Source organism: Gymnogyps californianus, chromosome 14, assembly GCF_018139145.2.
Source record: "Gymnogyps californianus isolate 813 chromosome 14, ASM1813914v2, whole genome shotgun sequence".
Classification (NCBI taxonomy): Eukaryota; Metazoa; Chordata; class Aves; order Accipitriformes; family Cathartidae; genus Gymnogyps; species Gymnogyps californianus.
In genome coordinates this window covers 18,347,572-18,371,739 of record NC_059484.1, presented here as the reverse complement: position 1 = coordinate 18,371,739, position 24,168 = coordinate 18,347,572, and the positions used below count along the sequence as shown (strand labels likewise).

Genomic DNA, 24,168 nt, shown 5'->3' with positions numbered 1-24,168 from the left:
CCTGCTCACTTGGTGATGCCACCCGAGGCTGACTCAGACAGCAGCGGGGCATCACCACGGGGGAGGCAAGAGAGATCCCCAAATGCAGGCAGAGACATACAGAAAACACAAAAGCAAATTTGAGGAAAGCGGCTTAAATCTGCATCACAAACGCGACTTTTTGCATCCACGCGCTTTTGCAAGGGAAATCTGTTAACCACGTTATTTTTCCTGGGTAACTTACCAGACAAAATCGCTGCTCCTTGCAAGGGTGTGTTGGCCCGAAATAGGTGCTCATCCGCCCTTTCTTACCCCCGAGTTTGACCTTCTGCTATTTGTCTTCATAGAGCAATTCAGCGAACAGCTGCAAAGGATGTTTTGTTCCTTGGAAATAATTCATTCCCCTTTTACACCAGCTCCATTCACCAAAGTTCTGGACATCATTGCACAACTCCCTGAGCTCCTAAAAAAACATCAACGTTGAGAGGTTAAAGATTTTAAAGCCTGCTGCCACCTATGGATGGAAAGCAGTGAGAGCAGGAAAGCAGGGAGGGGGCACGGCCCGCTGAAATGAAGACTTGAACCCTGAATAAAAGCCATTGGTAGTGGGGAGATGCCAGCAGCCCTGGGCAGGACCCGAGTTTTCTCCTTCTTCAGACAAACTCAACAAGGTGCAGGACACAGAGGGCTGAGGGAGGTTATCGGGAAATTCACTACCCACCATGTGAATACATGTAGTACAAGAAAGGAAATAAGCCTTTTTTTGGCTTGCTGGATTAATCTGATTATGGTGTTTTTATTGACAGACCGTAGCTTGCCCTCCCCTTTACCTAATTGTTCTGATTTAATTAAATCCTTAAAAAGAATTGTACGTATTTGCATTCAGATTGCTAAGGTGAGAATTTCTGCAATAAAACTCTACAGAATACCTAAAATGGACATTTGTGGGGCCACAGAAACTACAGGGTGGCATATTCCACCCTCACTGGAGGAAACAGGGTTATCTGTAACAAAGAGGACACGTTATTTGTATAGCATCTTACCTAGCAGAGCTTCTAGTTCATGGAAGAGGCTATTTGGTTCATGGCAGAGTAAGGGGAGAGGTCAGGCAGTATTTTCTGCAGACGTGGGACAGGAACTCCAGGCACATACGAGCACGCACGGACCGAGACAGCTCCCACTCGGAGAGCATCCCGCCTGCGAGCCGGACCGCGTGGGGAGCCGTGCTGCCCTCCGCTCAGTGGGACCAGCCGTTTACCTTAAATCGGACAGAGAAAAGAGGATAGGGAGGATGATGCAGACAAATGACTGCAATCCAATGTTATATGAGATGCTGTTATATACATCATATTGAATGCTCATACGCACGGTATTCATCTTTTTTTTGCTCTGGTTATCTGCATGCGCACTCCGAAAGCGGAAAGCTAACTGAAAGCAGGCACGATCTAATCCGCTGGTCTCAGGCATCCACCACAACCACTGCCTTACACTTTAGAAAAAGATGTAGTACTTTCAACACAGGGTTAAAGATATCCTATTATTTTATTCCTTTTTGTAATTTCATCAGCTTCAGCTTCTTGAAAAACCTGTTTTTCTTTTATCCTGAGTCATTTCGCATGAAGAAACTATTGTTCTAAACTGTGACTCATCAGTTTGCATCACCACTTTCCAAATCCCTCGGGGGCACGCGGGCTTCGGAGCAGGCCATGGCAGCCAGCCTTTATTTACCAATAAATAGGCACTTCATCGCATCATTGACTCATCGCTATTTAAGCCTCATTTTGTTCCTACTTCCCAACCGTGAACCCGGAGTGATCATTCTGTTTGCTTGTGTGATCGTCTTTTATGAAGAGCGTTCACACGAACCACGTCTTACTGACAGTCTGTCTGCTGTTTAAATACAAATATAAAAATTTGTAAGGAGAGACAAGTATCTAAATGCTAGCGCTGAAATACCTGGAAATATCAAGTTTCCAGAAACCAGCCTGCCATGAGGCAGAAAACACAACTGCTCGTTACTGAGACATACCTCATATACTAGAATTTATGAGGGAAAGGAGGCCACCATCCAAATTATCCACTTCGTTGAAGCTCTTTTACACAGATCATAACTATCTTTTTGAAATCCAAGTCAAAAGGAGCTCTTTTGGAGCCAGGCTCCCCTCCACCACCCAGAAATACATCACCCCTGCCCAGCAAATGCAGCGCCAGCAGTAGCATGCGAGGGATGAGCACATTTTGCATGAGCAAAACTGAGCCTTTAGAGTTTAAAGGTGCAAAATGAAAGGCTCGGTCCTGCTTTTCTTATGCACCTAGACCTCAGTAATTCTCCTTGTGTACTTCTGCTGCTGAATAAGTATCAATAAAGCAAAAGAAACTAAGGAGTTTGGATGCGTTATTTCTTCTAAATCCCACAGTTGTCAAGACCGAATGATACTCAGCACCTTACCCTAAATATATGATGCTGCACTTTCTTGTGGGACGTAAATCACGGCTCAAACCTCCTGCAGCCGTAGTGCCGACTGGAGTCAGAGGGAGCTGTGTTTGCGGAGAGCCCGCTGCAAGCTCAGGCAGCGCGCTGCTCCAGCAAACTCTTGCCATGGTTCGGTTGGGTTGAGATTCATCTCAATGGCAGGAGGATTGCACAAGGCACACAGCAGCCTTAACGCTAACAGTCGTGTCTGAGGCAGAGAAAAGTGCAAGAACATCACTTGAGAACCAGTGGGAAGAATAAAAGAACATCCAGACCTACGACTACGATGATTTCTGTTAAGTACCCCAAAAGCAGGTTGCACACCATGATAAGCTTAAACTGGGGCATAAATTCCTGGTTTTCTTTAACAGCAAGTAGCCTATTGATGTGAAATTTTAACACAGTTTAATTTTTCTTGCCTTCCTACTCTTCTATGCTGTCCTTTGTACACCTTTACAAGGCTAATAGGAAAACTATTTGAAAGTCATCTCCAGTCAAAATTTCCACAGCCATCACCAACACCTCACTGCTGGCAGAGCTGCCCAGCCACGCAGCATGGGGCACAAACACATTTTCATGGGGGAGCGAGCTGAATTTGGGGCTTGGGGTTTTCTTTGGCTCAGTGACATGCCAGCCTGGGCTCCTGACTGAAACCTCCTCATCTGGCATAGCTTTCCACCAACAGCCTCTCCTGTACCGCAGAGGGCTTTGCAGGGGGATGCTGCTCCTTCCACTTCACCTCATTTTTTAGTCAGCACAAAAACCCACAAACTTCCCGGAGACTGGCACTGAGAGCAGATTCATCCCTAGGGAGATATAGAAATATAGGCTAAACGGAGCAGGCGCAGGGTTGCAACGCGTGCCCTATAGGCTACATTACGCAGGAGACAGATGAAGGCACATGCCGCTCCAGGAGGTTTGGGGATGTTGTGTGTGAATGGAGGGCCACCATCTGTTTTTGAAAGGACTGTCTGCTCAGGCACTTGCTGCAACGAGGCGGGAGTTCGATTGCCTCTTCTGTGAAATGAGAAAACCAGGAACGAAGTAAATCCAGGAGCCCACTGGTCTTTTTTTTTCTCCTCCATGTTTTTTTGCTCTCCCTCTTTGCACGACTTTTTCACCCAGTCCCCAGGATAAGCTCTGGTTTTCCTCCTACCTGCCAACACGCACCTGCCTGCACAGGCAGGCAGGCAGGCAGGCAGCTGCTTGTCCCAACGAGCTCCTGCCCGGTGCAACCCAGCGCACAGCCCACTCCCTGCCTGCTCACCCTGCCCGCTCTGGCGACGGGCTCTGAATCCCAAGGAGGCTGCCTGAGCCTCCCTGCAGCAGCAAGCTACACAGAATACGGGTGCCGGACGAGGAGACGCTACGCTAGGGCAGACCTGCGGTAGCTCTTGAGTATCGAGGGAGGAATTAAGCATCTGGGGTGGGGAACATCACTGACCTTTGCACCTGGGATGCAGGCTCAGTGCTGGAGCTGATGCAGAGCAGAGGTGCCAGGGATGGTCCCAGCGAGGGCCGGTGGGACACGTCTCCTGGAGAGGAGCAGCAGCAGCAGGGGAGGGCACGGCCGAGGCAGGCTCCAGCAGAGGACTCGGGACAGGACCAGCTCCCTCCCCACCGCAGCCTTGTACCGTGCAGGTCACCGTCAGTACCACCTAAGGACTGCCAAAGCAAAGCATGAATGGCCCATTTCGCCCACATACTTTTTCCCTTCTTTTGCAGTCTTGAGACACACTTTTTCTTTTGATTTTATTTGCAGAAGGATCCAAGTCTCAGCCACACATCTGTTTTAAGAAGAATTTATTTCAAATCTGGACTGTACAAAAGAAAACACGGCTTTTTTGGTGATTTTTTTTCTTAGATGCTGTCTTTGTGAAGCGCTCTTATGTCCACAAGGTGTGTAAGATATTATTACAGAAACTCACAGCACCTTCTCTCTTACCTGGTAACATACCGGGTGGTTTCTTTGCTTTATTGCTTGACCTACTTCCCTTTCAATAAACATCTTCCAACAGCACGATGTTCTGCAATAAGTTCAAATTCACTTTGTACTCCCAGAGAGGTACAAGTCCAATGATAGTTGACCAGGTCAGACAAGGACTTCACCAGCACCATCTCCATGGTGTGCATTTCATAATTTCATGTTTACAGAGACATAAATAGACTCCATCCCACAGTCACATGCGTGAGGATCTGTTACACATTCTTTGCTGCAGCCAGACTTGCAGCAGTTCTGTGAGCTTCAACTAGCCCTGGTGACCGTAACTTTTTTGGTTTTCCTCGTTTCTCCCAAAATAATAATGGCAAACAACACGCATAAATCTTTTACTGATTCTCTCCTGCATTCCGCCTGACAACAGCTCTGAAAACACAAGCAGAATTTCTTCTTTGATAGAGGGCCCCCTTACAAATTTCTTCCCCAGGATTTTAAACATCAAACTGTTGAAGAAAGGCTCTCCTCAAAACAGCCTGGGAAAAAAAAAAGTCATATTGTTTTTTAAACTTAGGAGGCAATTCAAATTACAGACTAGGAAACAAAAGGATATTACAAAAGTGGTAACAGCAGATCGGAGGACTAGAGGAGAACTAAAAAAAAAAAAAAAGACTATAAATCAAAGAAAAGTTCTCTTCATAGACAAATTTTCAGGTACAAATGTCAAATCAACATAACCTTTTGGAGATGCTCATCGGAGCTCTTCAGAGCCAGCTGTCACAGAGAGCAGTGAGTAGGAGCAAGCGGATGCGACATGTTTTCTCAAAAATGCTCGAGTCAACATCTTATTTTGTAGGAACACCCATACTTCTTTACACCAATGCTAAAGTGTCCCTGATGCCAGTAACAAAGCATAAGCTCTAAAAAAAGGCAACCTATATTATTAGCTCTGCCTCCTTCTGTTCTGCCTAAACACTGCTTCTCCAGGCAGCACCCAGAACTCCAGCTGCTCTCCCTACTGTAGCTGCACATCTGAATTTCTCCCACAGTATCTCCTGTAATTATTTATTCACCAGTAAAGCAAAAGCTTTTAATTTTCTCTACTGCAAACTCCTCCTGATTTTTTTAGCCTTTAAAACCTACGAGTGCAGACTTCCACTAAATGTCCTCTGCAATTTCATCCTAATGCATCTCAGTAACAATATTTTGAACAGATTTATTTCAAACCTCTTGTTTATACATATGCATACATATATATTTACATATTTTATATATATTACTTACATATATACACACACACACGGGGCAAGGAATAGAAAAGTTAAGTTGCACATGCAGGAGTCTTCCTTTTACAATTCCAATTTATTTGAACCTAAACCAAAATCCTGCTCTAAGAAAGCAGGGAGAAAATGCCATTCGGGCACTGGGGCTGGAACCAATAGCCTGAGCTGAACTCAAAATCCAGCTCCGAGTGCCAACAGGCATGAGAGAGCTTAAAATATGGTTTTAAGTTTTGCAGCTCATGCTTATCTCTGGTCAGAAGTCAAGTGCATTAAACAAGCGACCTCAGCTTTGTCCTTGGGGAACAGTCGACCAAGGACCAGCAGCTTTCAGTGACTTAGCAAAAACCAGCTTAATTGTAGGATACTGGACAGGTTTCAAAATAACCTGACAAACGCTGGCACTACCATAGCATGCACAGACTGATTGAAATACAGCTCCTATCACTAGCTAATTTCTCTCTCTCCCCTTTGCTTTCACAAGCACCAGCATCTCCAAATACCAGCCCCGGGGTCAGCCCACAAACAAGCTGCGGCAGAGCAGCGTTAGGAGCCCTGTTCGTAATTGTTCTCCCTCTTACCTCGCCGGCAAAAGGACATTTTTCAACCCAATTAATTTTTCCCCTTCCTCCATTGCACAGCCGGGAACTTGGTCAAGTATTTCCCAGAGATGCTCGCACAACCCACAGGGCAGCCCCCGCGCCCCGGTCCCCAGCGCTGACCCCCTCCTCCAGCCTGCTCATTGCCCGGTTTCCTGCCGCTAGCAAAGCTTTTAGGTTTCAACAAACCTTTAACAAAGGTTTTAACAAACTCTAACTTAAAACAAATTCCAACCTTCCTCTCAAGAGCCACATTCTCACTGACAAACAGCTTCCTTTTTGCTCAGAAGCCCCGTGCGCTACAAAACCTGAACCACTTCAGATCCTCTCGACAGGGTAAGATCAGGTTCCCCTCATTAGCTCAGCTTCCCCATCTGCACACGCTATTGCAAGCGCCAGTCCCATCCCTTCCCAGAGCAGCAGCTTGTCACAGTACACCCCTTGTCAACAAACCAGCTATACCCACTCCCGGGTTTGGGTACTCAAATATCATTAAATTGCTAAGATCAGGTCTCCAACAGCCCATCTCTGCCCCATGCTACTGCCAAGGGTTTGCTTCAGCTAGTGCTGCTCCTGGGAGTTAATCAAACCACTCTGACAGTAAAGCACCACCTTTGTGGGAGCAAAATCTAACCAAACAATATAAATTCTTATTTGCCTGTGACCAAAAACCAGGCATGTGGACCCAGTACTGAAAGTATGCCTTTAAATTCTCCTTTTACAAGGATAGCGTTTATTTACATCGCACATTTAGGAAAGAGAATTAAAAATTACAAGTAGATCCAAGCTTCACACCCACTCTACACATAACAAGTTAAAAGAACAGCACAAAAACTTGCAATCTACTAAATATTGTCATAGTCGGGTGCAACACAGTTGACAGTGAACGGTACACGCTTAAAGCAGCTTTTTTGCTATGAACGCAGAGGAGGTGACCCAAAATGCCATTGATTCACACATGGTTTGTACAGTATCTTCAGTAGCTTGCATGTGATGAAGGCTTCTGTTATCACTCTAGGACATGAGCAAATGGTGCCCAGGTTAAGGGCGGCATTACTTCATGCGATGTTGCTGGTGGTTGCTGTGAGAGCTCTTCTTACTCAGGCAGTGACCAAGTACAGCCTAATCCCTCCGGACCTCACCTTTCTCACACGTTAAACAAGGACAAGAAGAGCCCTCTGCCGCACAAGGATGTTGAGGCAGCATTAGCAGGTAGAAAGCTTCGAGATCCTGGAATGAAAGGCATCAAAGGCTCCAAAATACTATCATAAATTTCTTACTGTGATGGGACACGTGCCATAAGAAATGGGGTCATAAGAAAAACAAGGCATACATTTTTTTTTAATGATTACTTTAACGTAACTGCTCACCACCAAACAAATTCCTACTTCTAGTTCAAAAGCAGTCAAGAAGAAATAATTTGAAAAATGTAAACTAAGGAGAACATATACTTTGGATTAGAAAATAGTTCTCTATCACAGTAGGTGAGCAGGCTTTCCCATGCGCTGTGTCAAACAGGGTTGAGTGGACTCAGTGTGATAAGCACCGAAACTCAGTGGCAATCCCCACTCAGTACAGTCCCACCAACAGTGCAAATCCTCGAGGGCAGCTGGATTCTAAGGCAGTATCATTTGCCTGTAAGATCGGATCCTTCCATCTCATTTTAAAATTGCATGGGGAAAAAAAACCAAAATGTTTCCTTTGTTGCTCAAAGAGTTTTCCCCGAGTAGAGGATTTGCTTCCATGCACACATGAACAGAAACCCTAGCAAAGGGACTAAATTATTATTATACCCAGCTGAAAAAACCCAAACTCAGTATTAGACCATGTACTAAGTCAGCACACTTTTTCCCTGGTTTTGATAACTTGACAAGAACTACCTGTTTAAAACTCCTTTTCTTCAAATTCCAAGTCAGAATATTATTTTCTATTCCCGATACTTAAATTTCAAGCATGGGATGGGATGACATAGTAACAAACACCACATTAAGAACATGTTTAAGAACACTTTCATCTTTAGCTTTTCTTCTGCAGTTTATTATATAAATTATGCTTTTAAACATTTAGAGCACTCACATTTCAAAACAGAAAATGTTTAGTTCCACACTGAGATACTAGTGCAAAGAGTGGTTTATCTAAGTGCAAATAAGTCGCATGTCCCCACTGACAGCCAGTGGATTAGGCTGTTTTTAATATAACTCCTAAGTCCATAACTAACAATTATGTTACCTACACTACATCTGAGCATGTTGTAGTCAACAGAAATATTGGACTTCGGTTGGTAACAACCAAACATTCTGACAGTACAAACAAGAAAAGAACAATTCGACTTCAAGCAGACCTGTGAACTCACTGGGATCGGAGACCACCACCACCATTTTCCTGACCTAATTTTAGTTATAAATAAGTGGATGCCAAATGTTCTATTTGATGTTCAATTCCAATTATTAAAATACAATAAAGCTCACATGCACGCAGGTATCGTATTCCAGTGACTGCCATAGGTCATCTTTGGCACATCAGACAGTACCTGAACACTCAATACAGAAATATTAATGAAATAATCTTGATCTGGCAAGAGGATAAGTGAGAAAGCTCAAAGATCCTTCCCATCTCCAATGCAAATAATTGTTGCTGAAAAATTTATTAAACCAAGACTGAAATACAGCAATGCCTCTCAGTTACACAATACATACTAAACCCCAAGTTTTATTAAATCCAAGCAAAATAAATCTTATTCAATCCATAGATGCTAGCGTATGGGGTCACTGCAATGAAATACAGGCCACTTTGTCAGAAGTAGTTATTAGTATCTTAGAAATCTGCATTCATTTCTCTTCAAGAACTGTTACAATGTAAAAACAAAATGAGACACTTCGTAAATAACATCTTTATTAATGAGTTTTCTTTTTCACATTCTTTAAAGTGATGTTTAATTGAAACCTGCATAGTCAAGAGTGCAAAAAAAAAAGTTCATGGAAGTCGGACCCAAATGTGAATGTTGCTTTTTTTTAAGTTAAGTACGACTGGTCACAATCATAGGAATAAACAACCTCCAGAAATAAATGACCGGGGAGATGTGGAGGGGGTGGGGATGAAAACCACCAGAAAACCTCTCATCAGTATATTTGTCTATTAATGAAGTCTTCCCACAAGACACACAACAGCCATTCAATTCATGTGCACAACAGAACGTGAACTACAGAAGAAAGATACTTCCTCTACTGAATGAAATGAAACAGCAAGATCATTTGTATATTTAACTGAGTGTTGATCAGCTATTCCCACAACAGGAACCATTACAATACCCAGGTGGATAAACACAAGGTCCAGACTTCTTCATGCCCTTATTACAACCACATTTAAACTAGCATCCTATAGTAGGAAACATGAAGTCTGAGTATTTCCATAATACTAAGAATTACTCTTAACACACACTTTTAAAGCAGTATCACCTCCCTTCTTTTTTAACTCTTAATACTATCATCCCTTTCCTGACTGCTCATGTTATTCACAGTTGGTTGGAAGAGCAGGTGAAGAGGACCTCTCAGTGCCCACATAATGGCTCAGCCTGTGGAAGTGGTCTGCAGCAGAACACCTCCAGCTTCATTTCCATAAGCACAGGCAACACAGTCCCAAGTCTCCCACATCAACACAATGTGACTCTGCAAGTAGTATTTTTAATATTTACACCATCCACTGATTTAGCTGTTGTTCTCTGCGTTATAACCATCATCAGAAAAATCTAAAGGAAAAAAAAACCAGGCACGTCCCCTACATAACGGCTGTAGGTAGTAAAGACTCACATATTGTCCACACGCTGGTGAGAAGCCATTTCTTACCTCCAGTTTTGATTTATGCAACAGAGACACTACTCTACAGCTGAGCACTAGCTTAAATGCAGAATGCTCTTATGTTGGTCATTTGGAAAAGCTATCTGATACCGTCATTCTGAACTTCACCACGCACAAACTAGGCTTAACACTTTGCATACGATTGTGCAGTAAATAAACTTCAGTTACAATTTACATTAGTTAGGTTCTGAATTATTCATCTTATTCAGATGCACAGTCTAGGACTGTGGGAAACTGATCATCAATATTCAATTATACAAGTTCAGATCTGGGCAAGGAATAAGTCTCATTTATTTGCTATGAGCCTATAGGCTTTAAATCTGAGATTAAAGCCCAGCAGGTCAAGAAAGTTATTTATGAAATCAAACCAGTCAGAAATACATTTGCTGCCATGGATATTGGAAACATAAGGCCTAAAGTATTTTGGAGAAGACCTACAACAGTGAGTAACAGGGATTCAGTAAAAACACTTGCAGCAGTTTGTTTTCCCCTTGTACAAGTACAAACTACACAGCAAAACTCAAACCCATCACAGTGAAATGGTGACTCCAGGGCTGAAACCCTACCTTCATTTGACAGATTAGAGTAAACATCCCCAGCACATGGAAGCACCAACCACAGCTCCACGGCAGTGTCAGCCAGCATCAATAAGATGTTGACAGACGTGTGCTTCAACACCCTTTCTTCAAAAATAAACTGCTTTCTCCTCAGGCAACTAATGCACTCGAAGATGGGGAAAAACAGTCAGAAGTTTGGAAACAAGGACTGCAGATAACCAAATTCTACCCCAGAAATAAGCCACCTGGGCAGCCAGCAGCTGCCACAGTGGCTAGGGTTCAGGGCAAAACCACAGAAAACATCTTGTCCCAGTTCGAAACACCAACAATAAAACTGGCGCATTGGGTGTGGGCTGATAAATTTTCACAAGCAGCAATACCAACATTTTTTTTTTTCCCCTGGCAATTTCACAGGCAGATCTTCTGGCAGACCCCAAATCTAATTAAATTAGGAACAGAATATTTAGTGCAATGGTATTCTTAATGTCTTCAGAAAAAACCTGTATTTCTTGTGCCGCTTCAGGGGTTTAATTCAAGAGACCAGTAGAGTAAGACCACTTTTGACATGAATTCAATATTTACATTGGCACAGCTGATTTACATTATTTGTATTTTTTAAAGGTGGTGGTTATAAGGGCATCGGATTAGATTTTTCTTTTACTAATGCAAAATCCTAAAATAAACGCAATTTGGTAGTCTGAAAAAACCACCTTACTCTAACATACAATGAAACTACTTTGTGGCCTTCTGTGTTTCAGGAAAATATCCCACATACTCAGATCATCAGGCAGCCTCACTAGTTAAGACACATTAAAATGAAACATTTTCCATTAAAGTTGCCAAAAACTGGATTTAAATTTATTGCATGACGTTGCATAAGAAAGTATATTATTGAAAACCGTAAGGCATCATGCAATTATCCATCAGCTAATTATTTATTATTCCTTGAAAGATGGTTATATACTCTAAAGTTATAAAACCAGTTTCAAAAAAGTACATAAAAAAATTTAACATAAGCATTAAATATTTTTCACATGTTCGTAGTTTTTAGCTGTTAAAAAGTGCATTCAAACATACTGTACTGGAAAGTTGCTCTGACCAAAAATGGTGCCGGAGACTTGTTAAATTAAAAGCTGCAAAAGAATGTTGCATGGGATTAGAAAGCTCACAGGTTGTGGTACTTAAACTTACAAACTTGCTTGAAATAATTTTTCAATCCTCACACTTACAGTTTAGCATACATGATATAATTAGCTAAAAATGGGTATTTTTATAACTAAACAGTCAAATGAATTCAAGTTACGTACACTGAGTGATCAAACAAGGAGCAGACTTAATATTCAGACATGAAACAGAAGGTACTGATGCAATTTTGGCATTAATCAATGTACTGTGCCATCCAGCGGAAGCCTTCTCCATAGCCTTGTTTCTTTAGCACGCTGCACATAAACACTTCTAGCGGCCTTGCGTTCAATTCTTTCAATGGTATACTGCCCTGCAGAGAGACATAAGTACTCCAAGTTACAGTATCATTATAAAAAGACAGCTACTTTACATGGACATTTGTTTCTATGGAATGCCATTATTTAACTTGTGTTGGATACTGCAATTTTAGAAAATTAATCAATCTAAAACATGTACATGTTACTAAGATTAGGGTCCCTTGAGAAATACACGAAGCATACTTTCATGCGCATCCCCATTTGGAGAGGGTGAAGTACACGAAACCAGAACGCAACAGCAAGCACGTGCACAGGGAATTTGAGAGCTTATACTTGGTTGTCAGTCGCAGTTCCCCGCTCTGTTTCTAATAGCTTTCCAACCAGATAAAAAGAGCATTTGCTACCAATTGTAGGACTGACCCTGGCAAGCAAGCAATTTGCACTCTTGCTAAGATCCGCACAGTGCAATAAAGCTGTTGCTCAACTGGAGATCCACAATGGTATTTATACTTCATAGACTGCGTGCAGTGTTGTAAAAAACAGGGCAAGATAAAAAAAATAGTAAGAGTCAGTAGTAACTGTTTGTAGCCCATTACACCTAATCTGCGCAATTCTCCTTCACACCGAAAACAAGAAGGTAAAGGTTTGTTCCTGCTCAGCCTAAACTCTGACTGGCACTGAACTTTAAGGGAAGCATCTAAGAGTGAATAAGCAAAGTGGAATTACAAGACCAGGTGCCCTCCTCAGCAGAACCACACTTCTGGTCACCTAACAGGAGCTGGGACAGAAGCCACACTGGAACGGCTTTGTCAGCTGCAGAGAGGTGTCTTTCCAAGGGCAAAGGACAGAGCAACTTGTTTCTAGTGCCCTGTATCCAAATGTCTCCTACAAGTAGTACACTGTATTTACTTTAAATTAAGAAGGGTTGAAGTATCACAAAGATCCACAATAGAAATCTGTGTTGTTGCTACAGATGCCAGTAGGAACTTTTTTTCTCTCACAACCTACAAACTCAGACTTCTGCAATGCTGTAAATCTATTTCTAAGCTTCAGGTAACCACGTTAAGTAACAAGTTGTACTAAGTCTGCACTTTAAATGAGAAAAGTCACTTAGTGAAAGACTTCATCCAGTTTTCTCTTATAGTTCTCACTAGAACTATAGCCTCTGAAGACTTGCTCATCATTTAAAAATACTGCATAGGAAAGCTGAGGTATTAAAAATTATCCTAAGTACAATTAAGTTTTCTCTGAAAAAATGTGGCATTGAATATGATGTAAAAAAGTGGTAGCAGAGATGCATCTGATGTCCACACACAAAAAGAGACTTCAGAATTCATTCCATATACGGTTATTATGTACTAAGTACTTTATAAATTAAAAGCCATTTATTTTGTGTAGCTGGAGTGAACTGGAGTCAACACACAAATAAGGCAAACAAACTCCCTAACAAAAAAAAAACCCGAACAAAAACAACACAAAACCATTAAGAAAAAAAAAGAAAAAAGAGCATTACCTTTCCTGTTGTCTGGCCATACAGACCAAACATCTCTCGTAACCTCTCTTCGCTGACTGCTTCAGGTCTGTCAATCTTGTTACCAAGAATTAGGATAGGCACATTAGCAATAGTTTCATCTGTCATTAGTGACTACAAAGGAAAGGAGGAAAGAAGAGAGATTAATTTTGAATATAGAAGGTCAAATCGCTACTACTCATGTCCAGGTGGCAGCAGAGCTCTGTTGGATACTGGGAATTTGAGCTTATTTCTTAGAAGTTAAAGTTAAAACTTTCAAAAACTTATTTAAACTTACATCAAGTTCTTCTTTTGATTCAAGCAATCTTTCGTGATCTGCACAGTCCACCAAGAACACAATGCCATTAATCGCAGGCAGATAGTTTTTCCACACTCTGCGAGCTACAGGGAAGATGTGAATTAAAAACAAAAGGAAATTATCCCAAAATTCAGAGCTAGGCACATCAGTAATTAAGAAGCAACAGGGTTTTTCTGAAGTCTTAGCTTATGTTGCCAGCCTTCAGGACACAATTTCATGTTTTACAAAGCTTGGAATAATGGAGCAGAAGTATCATTCCCTTTACTGTTATCACCACTCTATCCCACATACACACTGATGTACTGGAAACATTTAATGTTTCCGTAAGAATTATGTTAACAAAGGTAAGTTTGAAGCATAAAGCTTAAAGGTAAATGTAAACAATTCGAAGTATAGAATCATCTTCAAATACAGATATCAGTCAAAAATTTCTGCTCTGCTGCAGCTCTTGCCACATTGTATTTGGGATTTGTGATAAGTGGTGGAGACGGACAAAAGAGCAGCGTATGTTTTTTATGCTGTCAAAGAGAGCGTGGGAAGTCAATCTATGAAGCATGGTCGTATTTCTGATCCGAAACAAATGGGCTGTAGACAACTCTAACTCAATTCAGTGAAGTGAGGCAATGTATTCTTTTACCTTGAGCATGTCCACCCAGATCGAAGGTAGTGAAAGTCATGCCAGCAATTGTCAGCTCTTCTGAAGCTAGAAACACACAGAATTACGTTCTCTGTGAAGATTATGCAGCGCATTGGAACAGTCTAACCTTCTAGCATATAGATTTTACTTTCTCTCTTGTTCTTTTCAGTATTTTGTTATTCAAGAAGCAAATTGGAGTAATACATTTCTCTCTCAAAATCAGTGACACATTTGTTTAACAACAAAATGTTATTAACCATTAAAACACGTGTGAAATATCTACAATGCTAAGAATAGCAGAGGATATTCGTACATCATTTATCCCTACACATTACACAAACAACAGTTGGCTCTGGCACCTGGTTTGCTACCAAGATGGCATTTCATGTACAATACTGTTCAAGGTTTCTCCTCTTCACATCCTTTCCCAATTTCTCACCTCCTTACTGGACTTCACCAATCCACATTTTTAACTTGTGTTCAACTTTTTCTCCTGTGAGACTACCAGGATAACAATTACACAGCAACCTCTGAGCCAAAAAAAATAAAAACAGCATACATAAATGCTAATTTTCCAGCTACACAGAGAAGCTGCTCCCAAACACTGCAAGTCCCAATTTCCCACAGCTTCTGTAATCTAGACTCTCAGGTCCATCATTCTGCTTGTTACTCACCTCTTAATTTTAAATATACCACATTGAACTATCCTACACACATTTTTTTGAATATTACTTGAACTATCTACAGATTGCAATCGCAGAAATTCCTTTGTTTCTCCCCAATTACACTGTTGGTCTTACGATGTATAATCAGATCCTGCTTTTCTTGCAACACTTTAAATACTTTCTAGCTATGGAACCAGCAGTATTAACTTACTGGGGTGTAATGTGGGGACGTGTTGTCCCAGTCTGTCATCTTTGAGCATGTGCAGCAGTGTAGTTTTTCCAGCATTGTCCAGTCCAAGAAACACTAGTTTGCCTGATTTCTTGTACAGTCCTAGAACAAAGAAAGACCTAGTGAATAATCAGTTAAATCAGTGGGAGTTCATTTCTAGCACTAGAGATGATTTTGCTCCCAGGAACAAAGTGTTACAGTCATGGTACAAAATACAGACCAGCCAAGCTCCACCGCGCACTTTATCAATGCCCTTTATCCATGCTCTCCTACTCGTACAAACTACATTCACACTTGCCCACGTGCCTGCTGCACTATGCGTACCACGTGCAGCTTACCGGATGCTTAGTGGGAGGGGGAGAGGCACACAATTGATGTAAACGTGTCACTCATGTAAATGCATTTACATTATCTTAGGAAAACCACAGCAGAACAGGACTAAATTTTGCCAGTGTAGCTCACTCTGCCCCAGCAAAAGGACAGTTTTGCTCACAGGCAGCGGAGAGGGGGGCGTGCGGGTACAGCGCTAACAGCGGGCTCTAAAATACGGACCATCCTGGACCTGAACAGAGGGTGTTTTGTTCAGCTGCCTCCAATTATGCCAAACACTTGTTTGAGGCAAAAAAAGTTCAGACCTCAATCAGTATATTACAGAGACATTGGTTTCAACATCAATAGTTGTAATTAGTATATGTATGAATTCTTTTCTGTTGGTTCATATATTATTTTGACAAAAAGTAACATTCACCCATACCCCCAGCTAAATTGTATGGATATATCCTGAATGGCATCGTCAGGGCAATTCTGACACACGTGCTGTCATGTGATAATGCTTTCAATAACAGGAACAAGAAACTTTATTTTCACTGATTGTCATCTTTATAAAAATGCCTTTTCCCCTTTTTTTCCTCCTCTACTTGTAACTCCAGTAAACGCAACAGTTGCTGTGAAGGAGAGGAAGGATGTTTAAAACACAAACACCATATTTTCTTAAGTTTGAGATTTATCAAAGGGCAATTCTCTTATAACTTGCCAACACTATATCTCATGCCAGGATTATTTTTCACTGCTTCAAACTGATCGACATTCTAAGTAAAACATTTTTAAGACAAATTAAATTAAAAAAAAAAAAAATCATGTTCTGTACTGAACAAAATACCGAAGTAAGAGCCTCTTAACTTTGCCTTTTTTAAGCAGAAAATCTTCCCTTATTCCCTCTTCAAAGACCTGTGGCTGGATACTACACACTGCACATCTCCTTAGGAACCACTACTGACCCCACAGCCTTCACGAGTGCTGAAGAGGGCAGAACACTTAAAACAGAGGGTGAGGAAGTATATATACGTCTATGCTGAAATTACATTTCTTCAAAAGCAAAACTGAGCTATGTTCCTAACAGAATTCTCTCTTCTGTGTAAAAAGAATTGCAAAATACAGCCAAATATTGCAATGTGGGAGGTTTTTACATCACCAGGATCTTTTACTATACGATGTCATAGTATTACGGTACTTTGCACTATGCTGAAGAAAAGTTTATTTTACCACCACTGCGACGATACAGAAACATTTTGTGAAGTACACAGTCAGATTTTACTGTTAAAGCTCAACCGTCTCATCGCTGCAGTCCCTACACTTCTTCTCCTGCAAGCGCAACCAAGACTGCAAACTACGCACCAGCATCCTGCGCCGTGCCTCAGGGCCGCAGGAAGAGGCCGGTAGCCGTCCAAAGGACACGTTAACGGCTGGCCTGGCTCTCCCTACACGAGGAGGGTAGTGGGCAGAGTGAGCCAGTAACACCAGTTTCTGGAGCCCTCATTTTTTTTTCTTCTTATCTAATGTGTTATCCTCATACGTGGTTTTATTTGGTGGGATTTTAAGCGATGCTGTTGCACAGGCGGCTGCTCGGGACAGCCCCGTTGATGTCGCAGCATTACAGGGGCATACGTGCCTGTGCCTGGCCGACCTTTACACCGCTGCTGTTTGCTCACCTCTCCCTCTGTCTTTAAGCTAATCTCTGGGATCGCATTCCAGCAGGACATGTTTCGTAACTTGCAGGAATGAATAATATTTCATATTCCTCAGCTTATTTCATTAATGATTTTTATTACTACAGGCGCTGCAGAGTGTCTTCACACTTCTTTCAAATACAACTCCTACTTCTGAAACTCACCTTGTCACATGCCCAAACATATATTAAACTACAGAGTAGAGGAGAAAGTATTAATATTTACAGAGAAAGAAGGAGGGGACAAACATTTTAATACATTAACTTATGTCACAGGAGAAACTCCAGTTCAAACCTACCTTATGAGTTAAACAAAATTCTACTAAGCCATAGTAAAACAACAATATTTTTGCCATTTTCAGCCTGGACATCCAGCAGCCTTTGCTCCCGAATTAGGTGCCACTGCTTTCTCTGAAAGATTTCACGCTTCCCAAGTGTCTTTCATCGAAACGCAAGACAAACAAGCAGCAATATTTCAGCTATTAGTTACACCAAGACCAGAGTTTATGTATCTAAAAAAAGAGATTCTTCGTGCATTCTAAAAGTATGTGTGTGCAAAGATGTACTTCATAAAGTGATCTTATCAGCCTGCTGACAGGACAGCACAGGGAACTGCGGGGAGTTTCCTAAACGTTATAATCAGCCTTCTTCAACTGCAAATGTAAATGAGAATGAAAAGAGAAAGTGTTTCTTCTGGAATAAGAAGGACATATTGAAAGTAATTCTCCTTCCTACTTCAAGCGCCAGTATCTTTCACCAGAATTAGACTTTGCATGCACAGGAATGGGAAAGCGGGCTAGCGTGCAGTAATCACTGCTTGGCTAAGTGAGAGGAGATAAGAAAGATTAGTCAACTTAGTTAAAATTTCACTGGCTAATATTTTGATAGTAGGCCAAGGGTCTAACATTCAGCAAAAAAGTTTAACTTTCAACTGATAAAAGGCAGGTGGCACAGCTTGCCATGATTCCTTAATCTCAAATGCTTCTATCCACTTCAATAAAATCCTTCGAACTTGTAAATTGTGCCTTTTACCTATGTGATCTGCAAATTCTGTTCCTTTTTTTAGTATCTTAACATTCCTTTTCCTCCTGGTTTTTTTTTTTCCCCCTTGTGTTGCCCCCCCCCCCCCCCCCGTTTTACACAAGCTAGTATTTCACCTTGGATTGACATGGATTGCAGACTCTTGTCCAGGGAATACTCTCCTGAGGTTCTTCAGCAGATACCAGTGAAGTTTCACACTGATTTCAGTGACACTAGTCACAGAATAACGCACTGCTGAACATGAGCAAGGGCTTCAATATCTGGCACTAATTTTTTGTAGACAGTTCCTCATATTTGCATTCTCAAGTGATATCCTCATGTGCAAAAGAACTGAACTAAAATAACTGAGTTCAGTTCTTTACAGCAGAGAAAAATCAGGAGAAACTCCTGATTTTTTCAACTGAATTACACCAGCTTAAATGTAGTACGATTAGAAAAGTCAAAGCTATTATGTTCATGAAAGAAAATGTAATTTTTTCAGGAGGTTAAAGGAGTAACATAAGATTGAGTGGAGAGCACGCTCTGGCAATACTCAGCATTGATAAGTGAAACTTTTGTTTGAGTGTGACTGAATATACACCAAAACAAACATTATTATTTAACCCACGGCTATGTTTGAAGATAACAGAGGTGAACAGACATTTCATACAAGAACAGCAGAAAGAAAAAACCCCAAACAATAAAAACTTACCTAAAAACTGTAATACGCTACTGAAACCACTGTAAATCCAATCAAATATGAAGGACATATCTGAATCTTATAGTCTGAAATAAACAGAAAATATGATGCATTTAAGATCTGTCAGAACAGCACATTAAATATTGTATGGTATTTGTAGATAACAAAAGTAATTCAAAGACCTGGGTTAAAAATAAAAAACAATTTAGTTTTGGTAAACTGTATCATGGACCAACTAAGTGACCCCACAATGCGTTAAAAAATTAGTGTAGAAATGGAAAACAGAATCCAGACCTTGTGATTCAACAGCAAAGACTTTTTCCTCCCCTTGGAAAACGCTACGTGGACAGAAGTCTTTGCAAGAAAAATAATTTTCTTAAGTACGGTTTGGTGGAGGTGTGCGACGTTCCACCGAAGACTTCAAATGGGATCTTCATATACATTTTTCAACTGGGAAAAAGCGGCACTTTTGAGAGGGCAGAGGGGGATGTCAGTGCAGTCAGTACTCCAGCTGCCCTTGGGAGCTGCTGGGGTTTGAAGCAGAGGCGGTAAGAGGTGAAGAAGTTTTGTGAAGTTGAATCCAGAGGAGTTTGATACGAAATAAATCCCTACTGTCTGCACAGAACCTGTCTGTTTGGCTTGTAATGGGAAACCACTACTTAGCACAAAGCACTGGAATTGCCATTCAAAGACCGTGACCTCCTGTACTGTCCTGCACAGGCTGCCACAATTTAAACCTTAAAAGCAAAACTTACGGTTAAAAAAGGACTCTAGAACACCATGTTTCCCACCAAATTCCTTCAGCTTAGATTCAAGAAGAAAGGTCAAGCTGAGAGCAGCCAGGATGACTATAACCAACGCTCTAGTTGTGCCATACAACTGTCAGCCAACTTCAGCTGACCATCACAGGCAGGACACCCCTTGCTACCAGGATGAAGATCTGCTACTCCACAAACACCCCTTCTTTGTGGTATGGTTAAAAAATATAAGGCTGCTATGCTCGTCCCTGGGAAAGACACAAGTGGCCAGGATGGATTGCACAGACTGACGAATTCAGCTGTTCCTGCCCCAGAAAAAACCCTCTGCCACCGAAGGCAGGGCTGCTTCCGAACAAGCGGCCACAGAGGAGGTGCTGGGGGAGCTTTGGCACACCTTGAGTGCCCAGGAAGACAGGGAACACAGAGAAACCACCACCGCTACTGCCAAAGCGATGCTTTGGGGCGCAAGAATAAAGCCATCACTAGGTTCACTGCACAGCCATGAGCAATTAATTTCTAAGCTTTCATCTTAATTTCCTCATTATCTAAAGTGAGGATAATCACACTGAAAGCACTAGTTTGACACAGTGAATCAGTATCTAGCGTGAAAATGTCTTGAAAGACTAAAGGGCAACATCCTTAGAAGCATGTAGCCAGCTAATTCCTACTGGACCACGTAACCCCTGCTAACGTCAGGGGATGTTGGAGTCTGACTGTCCTCGAGAAACGGGACTGCACTGCTAAGTGCAGCTGGCAGAGACATCCATGCGCTGCAGGCTGTCCTGCCGCACTCATTTTGACGCTGCAGCGGTGCCTTGGGGCATCACAAGATGACTTTGGTGCAGCTGTGACCGTGGAGCACAGCACACCATAGTCAAAACACAGGTCAGAATCAGATCAGAATCCAGGCATCTGTCATAGCAATTACACTCGTGACAATGAACAGAACTTCTCCACTATGTAACAACAGGTATATCATAGAAAGATAATATTAAAAAAAATATTTTCTCTTTAATATGTTTGCTTGCACTGGAACAAAATTGTTCAGATGAAGAAGCACTAGGAGTCTTGGTTTCTCCACGACTAACCCTGCAACCCTTACCCCATCCTACGTTACTGTGAACAACTGATCAGTTGCAACAGGCACAGATTTTAAGAACACAAATCAAATACACTTGTCAATGCATAAACACCCAGTTACACAATGTCATGACTGAAACTGTCCCTTGCATGGCTAAAAAGCAAAGGTCAAGAATAAGCAAACACAGCAGAACGTACACGTCAGCAGATTTATTTATTGCTTGAGCAAAATACCGATTGAGAAAAGCCTCTATGGGGCTTAGAAAAACGATCGACTCAAATAACCTGCAAATCAGGGCAAACAGCGTGATGTAAGAGAAGTGCTCAGATTACTGAGGTGAGAATAACTTCACAGTGTTTAGTTGTATTAGCCTTTTCCATCTAGTAAACTCATGGAAAAACAACAACAACAAAAATCTTTATGCATTACAGAAAAGACTTTAAGGGCAACATTCAAATTATTAAAGTGAGAACAGAATTACTCTGCAAACACAGCTGAAGTGGCATTAATATAGGTTAAATTTCCATCACCACAAGAAAAGTGGTGGTTACAAACCGAGCTATCCAAATACAACAACCTCCGTATCAGCTGGCAGCGCTTAAAGGAAAATACTTTAAATGGGGAAAAAATGGACAGCTAATTGTAAAGCACACTGGTAATATTTGAATAGAGATATTAAATCTACTCTTATCACACAGGAAAAGTAACTACATAATCCACAGCAGTGTCAAATCAAAGCATTAAAAAGCCATAGTGGCTGTGTATCAATATCAAGAGTTGTTACACTGCTAACACGTCCAAGTCACAGAGCTGCACTGAACTAAGGGGAGAGCCGAGGCTGCTCAATATACACAGACTCAAACTCTCAGGCTCGTGTTAAAGATACCATCAAAGCAGAACAATGAAAACTCTGGCAATCACTGTTCACAAGCCACGATGAAGACAAAAAATACTATTTTAAGGTTATTTCAAGGGTTCCCTTGAAAATAATCAGTTGCAAGCAGCCATAAGCTTTTAATGAAAAATTGCACTGGACACAAGACAATCTTTTGATACCAACTATTTTTACAGACATCACCAACTTACTCATGCCTCCTTAACAAAAATATGAAAGTTAACTTTCTAGCATCACATCAACAACAGATGGCTATCACTTCAAAATGCCTCCAACAAACCTGGCTAACGTTATTTCATCAGCAAAGTATCATTCGGTTACTCCCATGGAGCCCTGTAAGCCACTCTATAGACCAAGGAGATGGGTTTGCTTCCTGGAGACCACTTCTGACCGTGGGGATGCGGAATTCCCACCCAGTGGCTTTGGTAACATCTTGAGCCAGCCTCCTGAAGGGAACATCGCTGACAGCAAGGACTAGCAAGCAAACTTACTCACACTTATTGCTTTTATGTTCTGAAAGACAGGAAATTTTTTCCCCTACTCTCGACCTGCGTTTTTCTAGCTAAAAATTCATCGTTTCACTTCTGAACCAATTAGACTAGTGCTTACTTCCAAAGCCTGTGAAACTTTAGATAAGAGAGGATATCAGGCTTTTAAAGACATTTTTAAATCCCTTTATGGAATAATTAGGAAACAGAAACCAGCGGCACCCAAGCTGAACAGCTCTGGCAGTAACTGGAAACACACTGTGCTGCGCCTGGGTGGGTACTGTCAGCAAGAACTAGGAAAGAAACCTCTGTCCACCCTAACTGCACCAACCCTGCACCCCAGCCACAGTGAAGTCTGAAAACACAACTCGCAAGCGAGAGCTTAAAGTCTACTCTTAAGGGTGTATTTGCAGTTTTTCAAGCAGGATCTAAACATGATCACTTAACATTACAATTTCACATATGATCATTTTAACATTGTAAATGTTACCACGGACAACAAAAATAAAAATCCCCAAGAAAGTGAATAAACTGACATCTGCCTTCTACAGTATAGTTCACTCTATGGTATGAAACTGCACTTTGATGTAGTATTTTAAGAGTTGAGGAAAGGGACAGTCTGAAAATGAGGTAACAGCATAGATTTTCTTTGGGTATTTTAATCAGTTTTTTGACAGCAAGTCATCTTTGAGATTTAAGAAAGAATAATCATCATACTGGTCCATTACTAATTGGGTTGAAAACCAGAAAGATTAGCTATTGTATAGCAGAAGACTTCAATGTAGTTATATCGCATCTTTTACTCTAAGACAGCCTATCTGCATTTAGCAAAGATCTTAAGCACCTCTGAAACAGCAAACAGTTTATCTGTGAAGACGGCACTGCAATACGCACGCTAGTTCCTAAGGGCACCTAATGCAGGGGTTCAGCTGCAGCCTGGCTCACAAAAAAACAGTTGTCAGAGCACATTCTCAACGTAAGGCCTGCCGCAGCAGTTTACTTACTTGTAAAAAAAAAAAAGAAGAAAAAAATTAATCTTACAAATCGTAATTTGTGAAGAAATAATAATACTCAGAGTAAACCTTGACAGGTCGGTACAACGTGACAGCCAGCCGCACAAGAAGGTTATGGGGTAATACTTACGACGCACTCCTCAACATCACAGACCCCCAGGTGAGGGGCAGCCACGGCTACAAGGAACTGCCCAATACCCACGGACGGTTCACCTACCGGGCGGCAGCACACGGGCCCCCAGCCCCGGCGGCCCGACGAGCCCCGAGGGCTCTCCCCGGGGCGAGCGAGAAGAGGGAACGGAAAGGAGCGCCCGCCGCCACCTCCCGCCCCCCCCTCACAGCGCGCTGCCCACGGACCCACGCAGGCCGCGGCCTCCCCGGGCGCGCAGGGACCCCAGGCCAGGCCCAGCCGCGGCGCCGCAGGCCGGAGGTCGCTCCCGGCAGGACACGGGGCGGCCCGGCGCCCTGCGGCCCCTCCGCCGGCCACCGAGGGCGAGGCCGGGGCGGTCAGCGCCCCTCACCGCCCCCCCGCACCCCGCGCTCACCCGCCGCCGCCGCCGAGCCTCAGGTGCGGGCGCTCCGCTCCGCCGGCACCGACACCCGCTCCGCCCCTGCGCGGCTCCTTCCCTTCCGGGCCCGGCCGGCCGCGCCGCACGCACCACGGCTGAGGTTCCGCGCAGCGCTCCGCCCGGCCCACGGCCGCGGGGCCCTCCCGGCGCCGCCTTCTA

At 42.4% G+C, this 24,168-nt stretch overlaps 1 protein-coding gene across 1 annotated transcript; it reads right to left on the bottom strand.

Moving 5' to 3' along the window:
* Nucleotides 1–8,282: 8,282 nt before the first annotated feature.
* On the bottom strand, nucleotides 8,283–24,140 carry SAR1B (secretion associated Ras related GTPase 1B). The gene is made up of 7 exons (XM_050905277.1): nucleotides 23,986–24,140; nucleotides 19,218–19,291; nucleotides 15,463–15,582; nucleotides 14,587–14,652; nucleotides 13,929–14,032; nucleotides 13,634–13,765; nucleotides 8,283–12,173 (listed from the first exon to the last, which is right to left on the bottom strand). The coding sequence occupies exons 2-7, from the start codon at nucleotides 19,273–19,275 to the stop codon at nucleotides 12,057–12,059; spliced, it is 597 nt and encodes a 198-aa protein (XP_050761234.1). The 5' UTR covers nucleotides 19,276–19,291; nucleotides 23,986–24,140; the 3' UTR covers nucleotides 8,283–12,056.
* Between the last annotated feature and the right edge of the window lie 28 nt (nucleotides 24,141–24,168).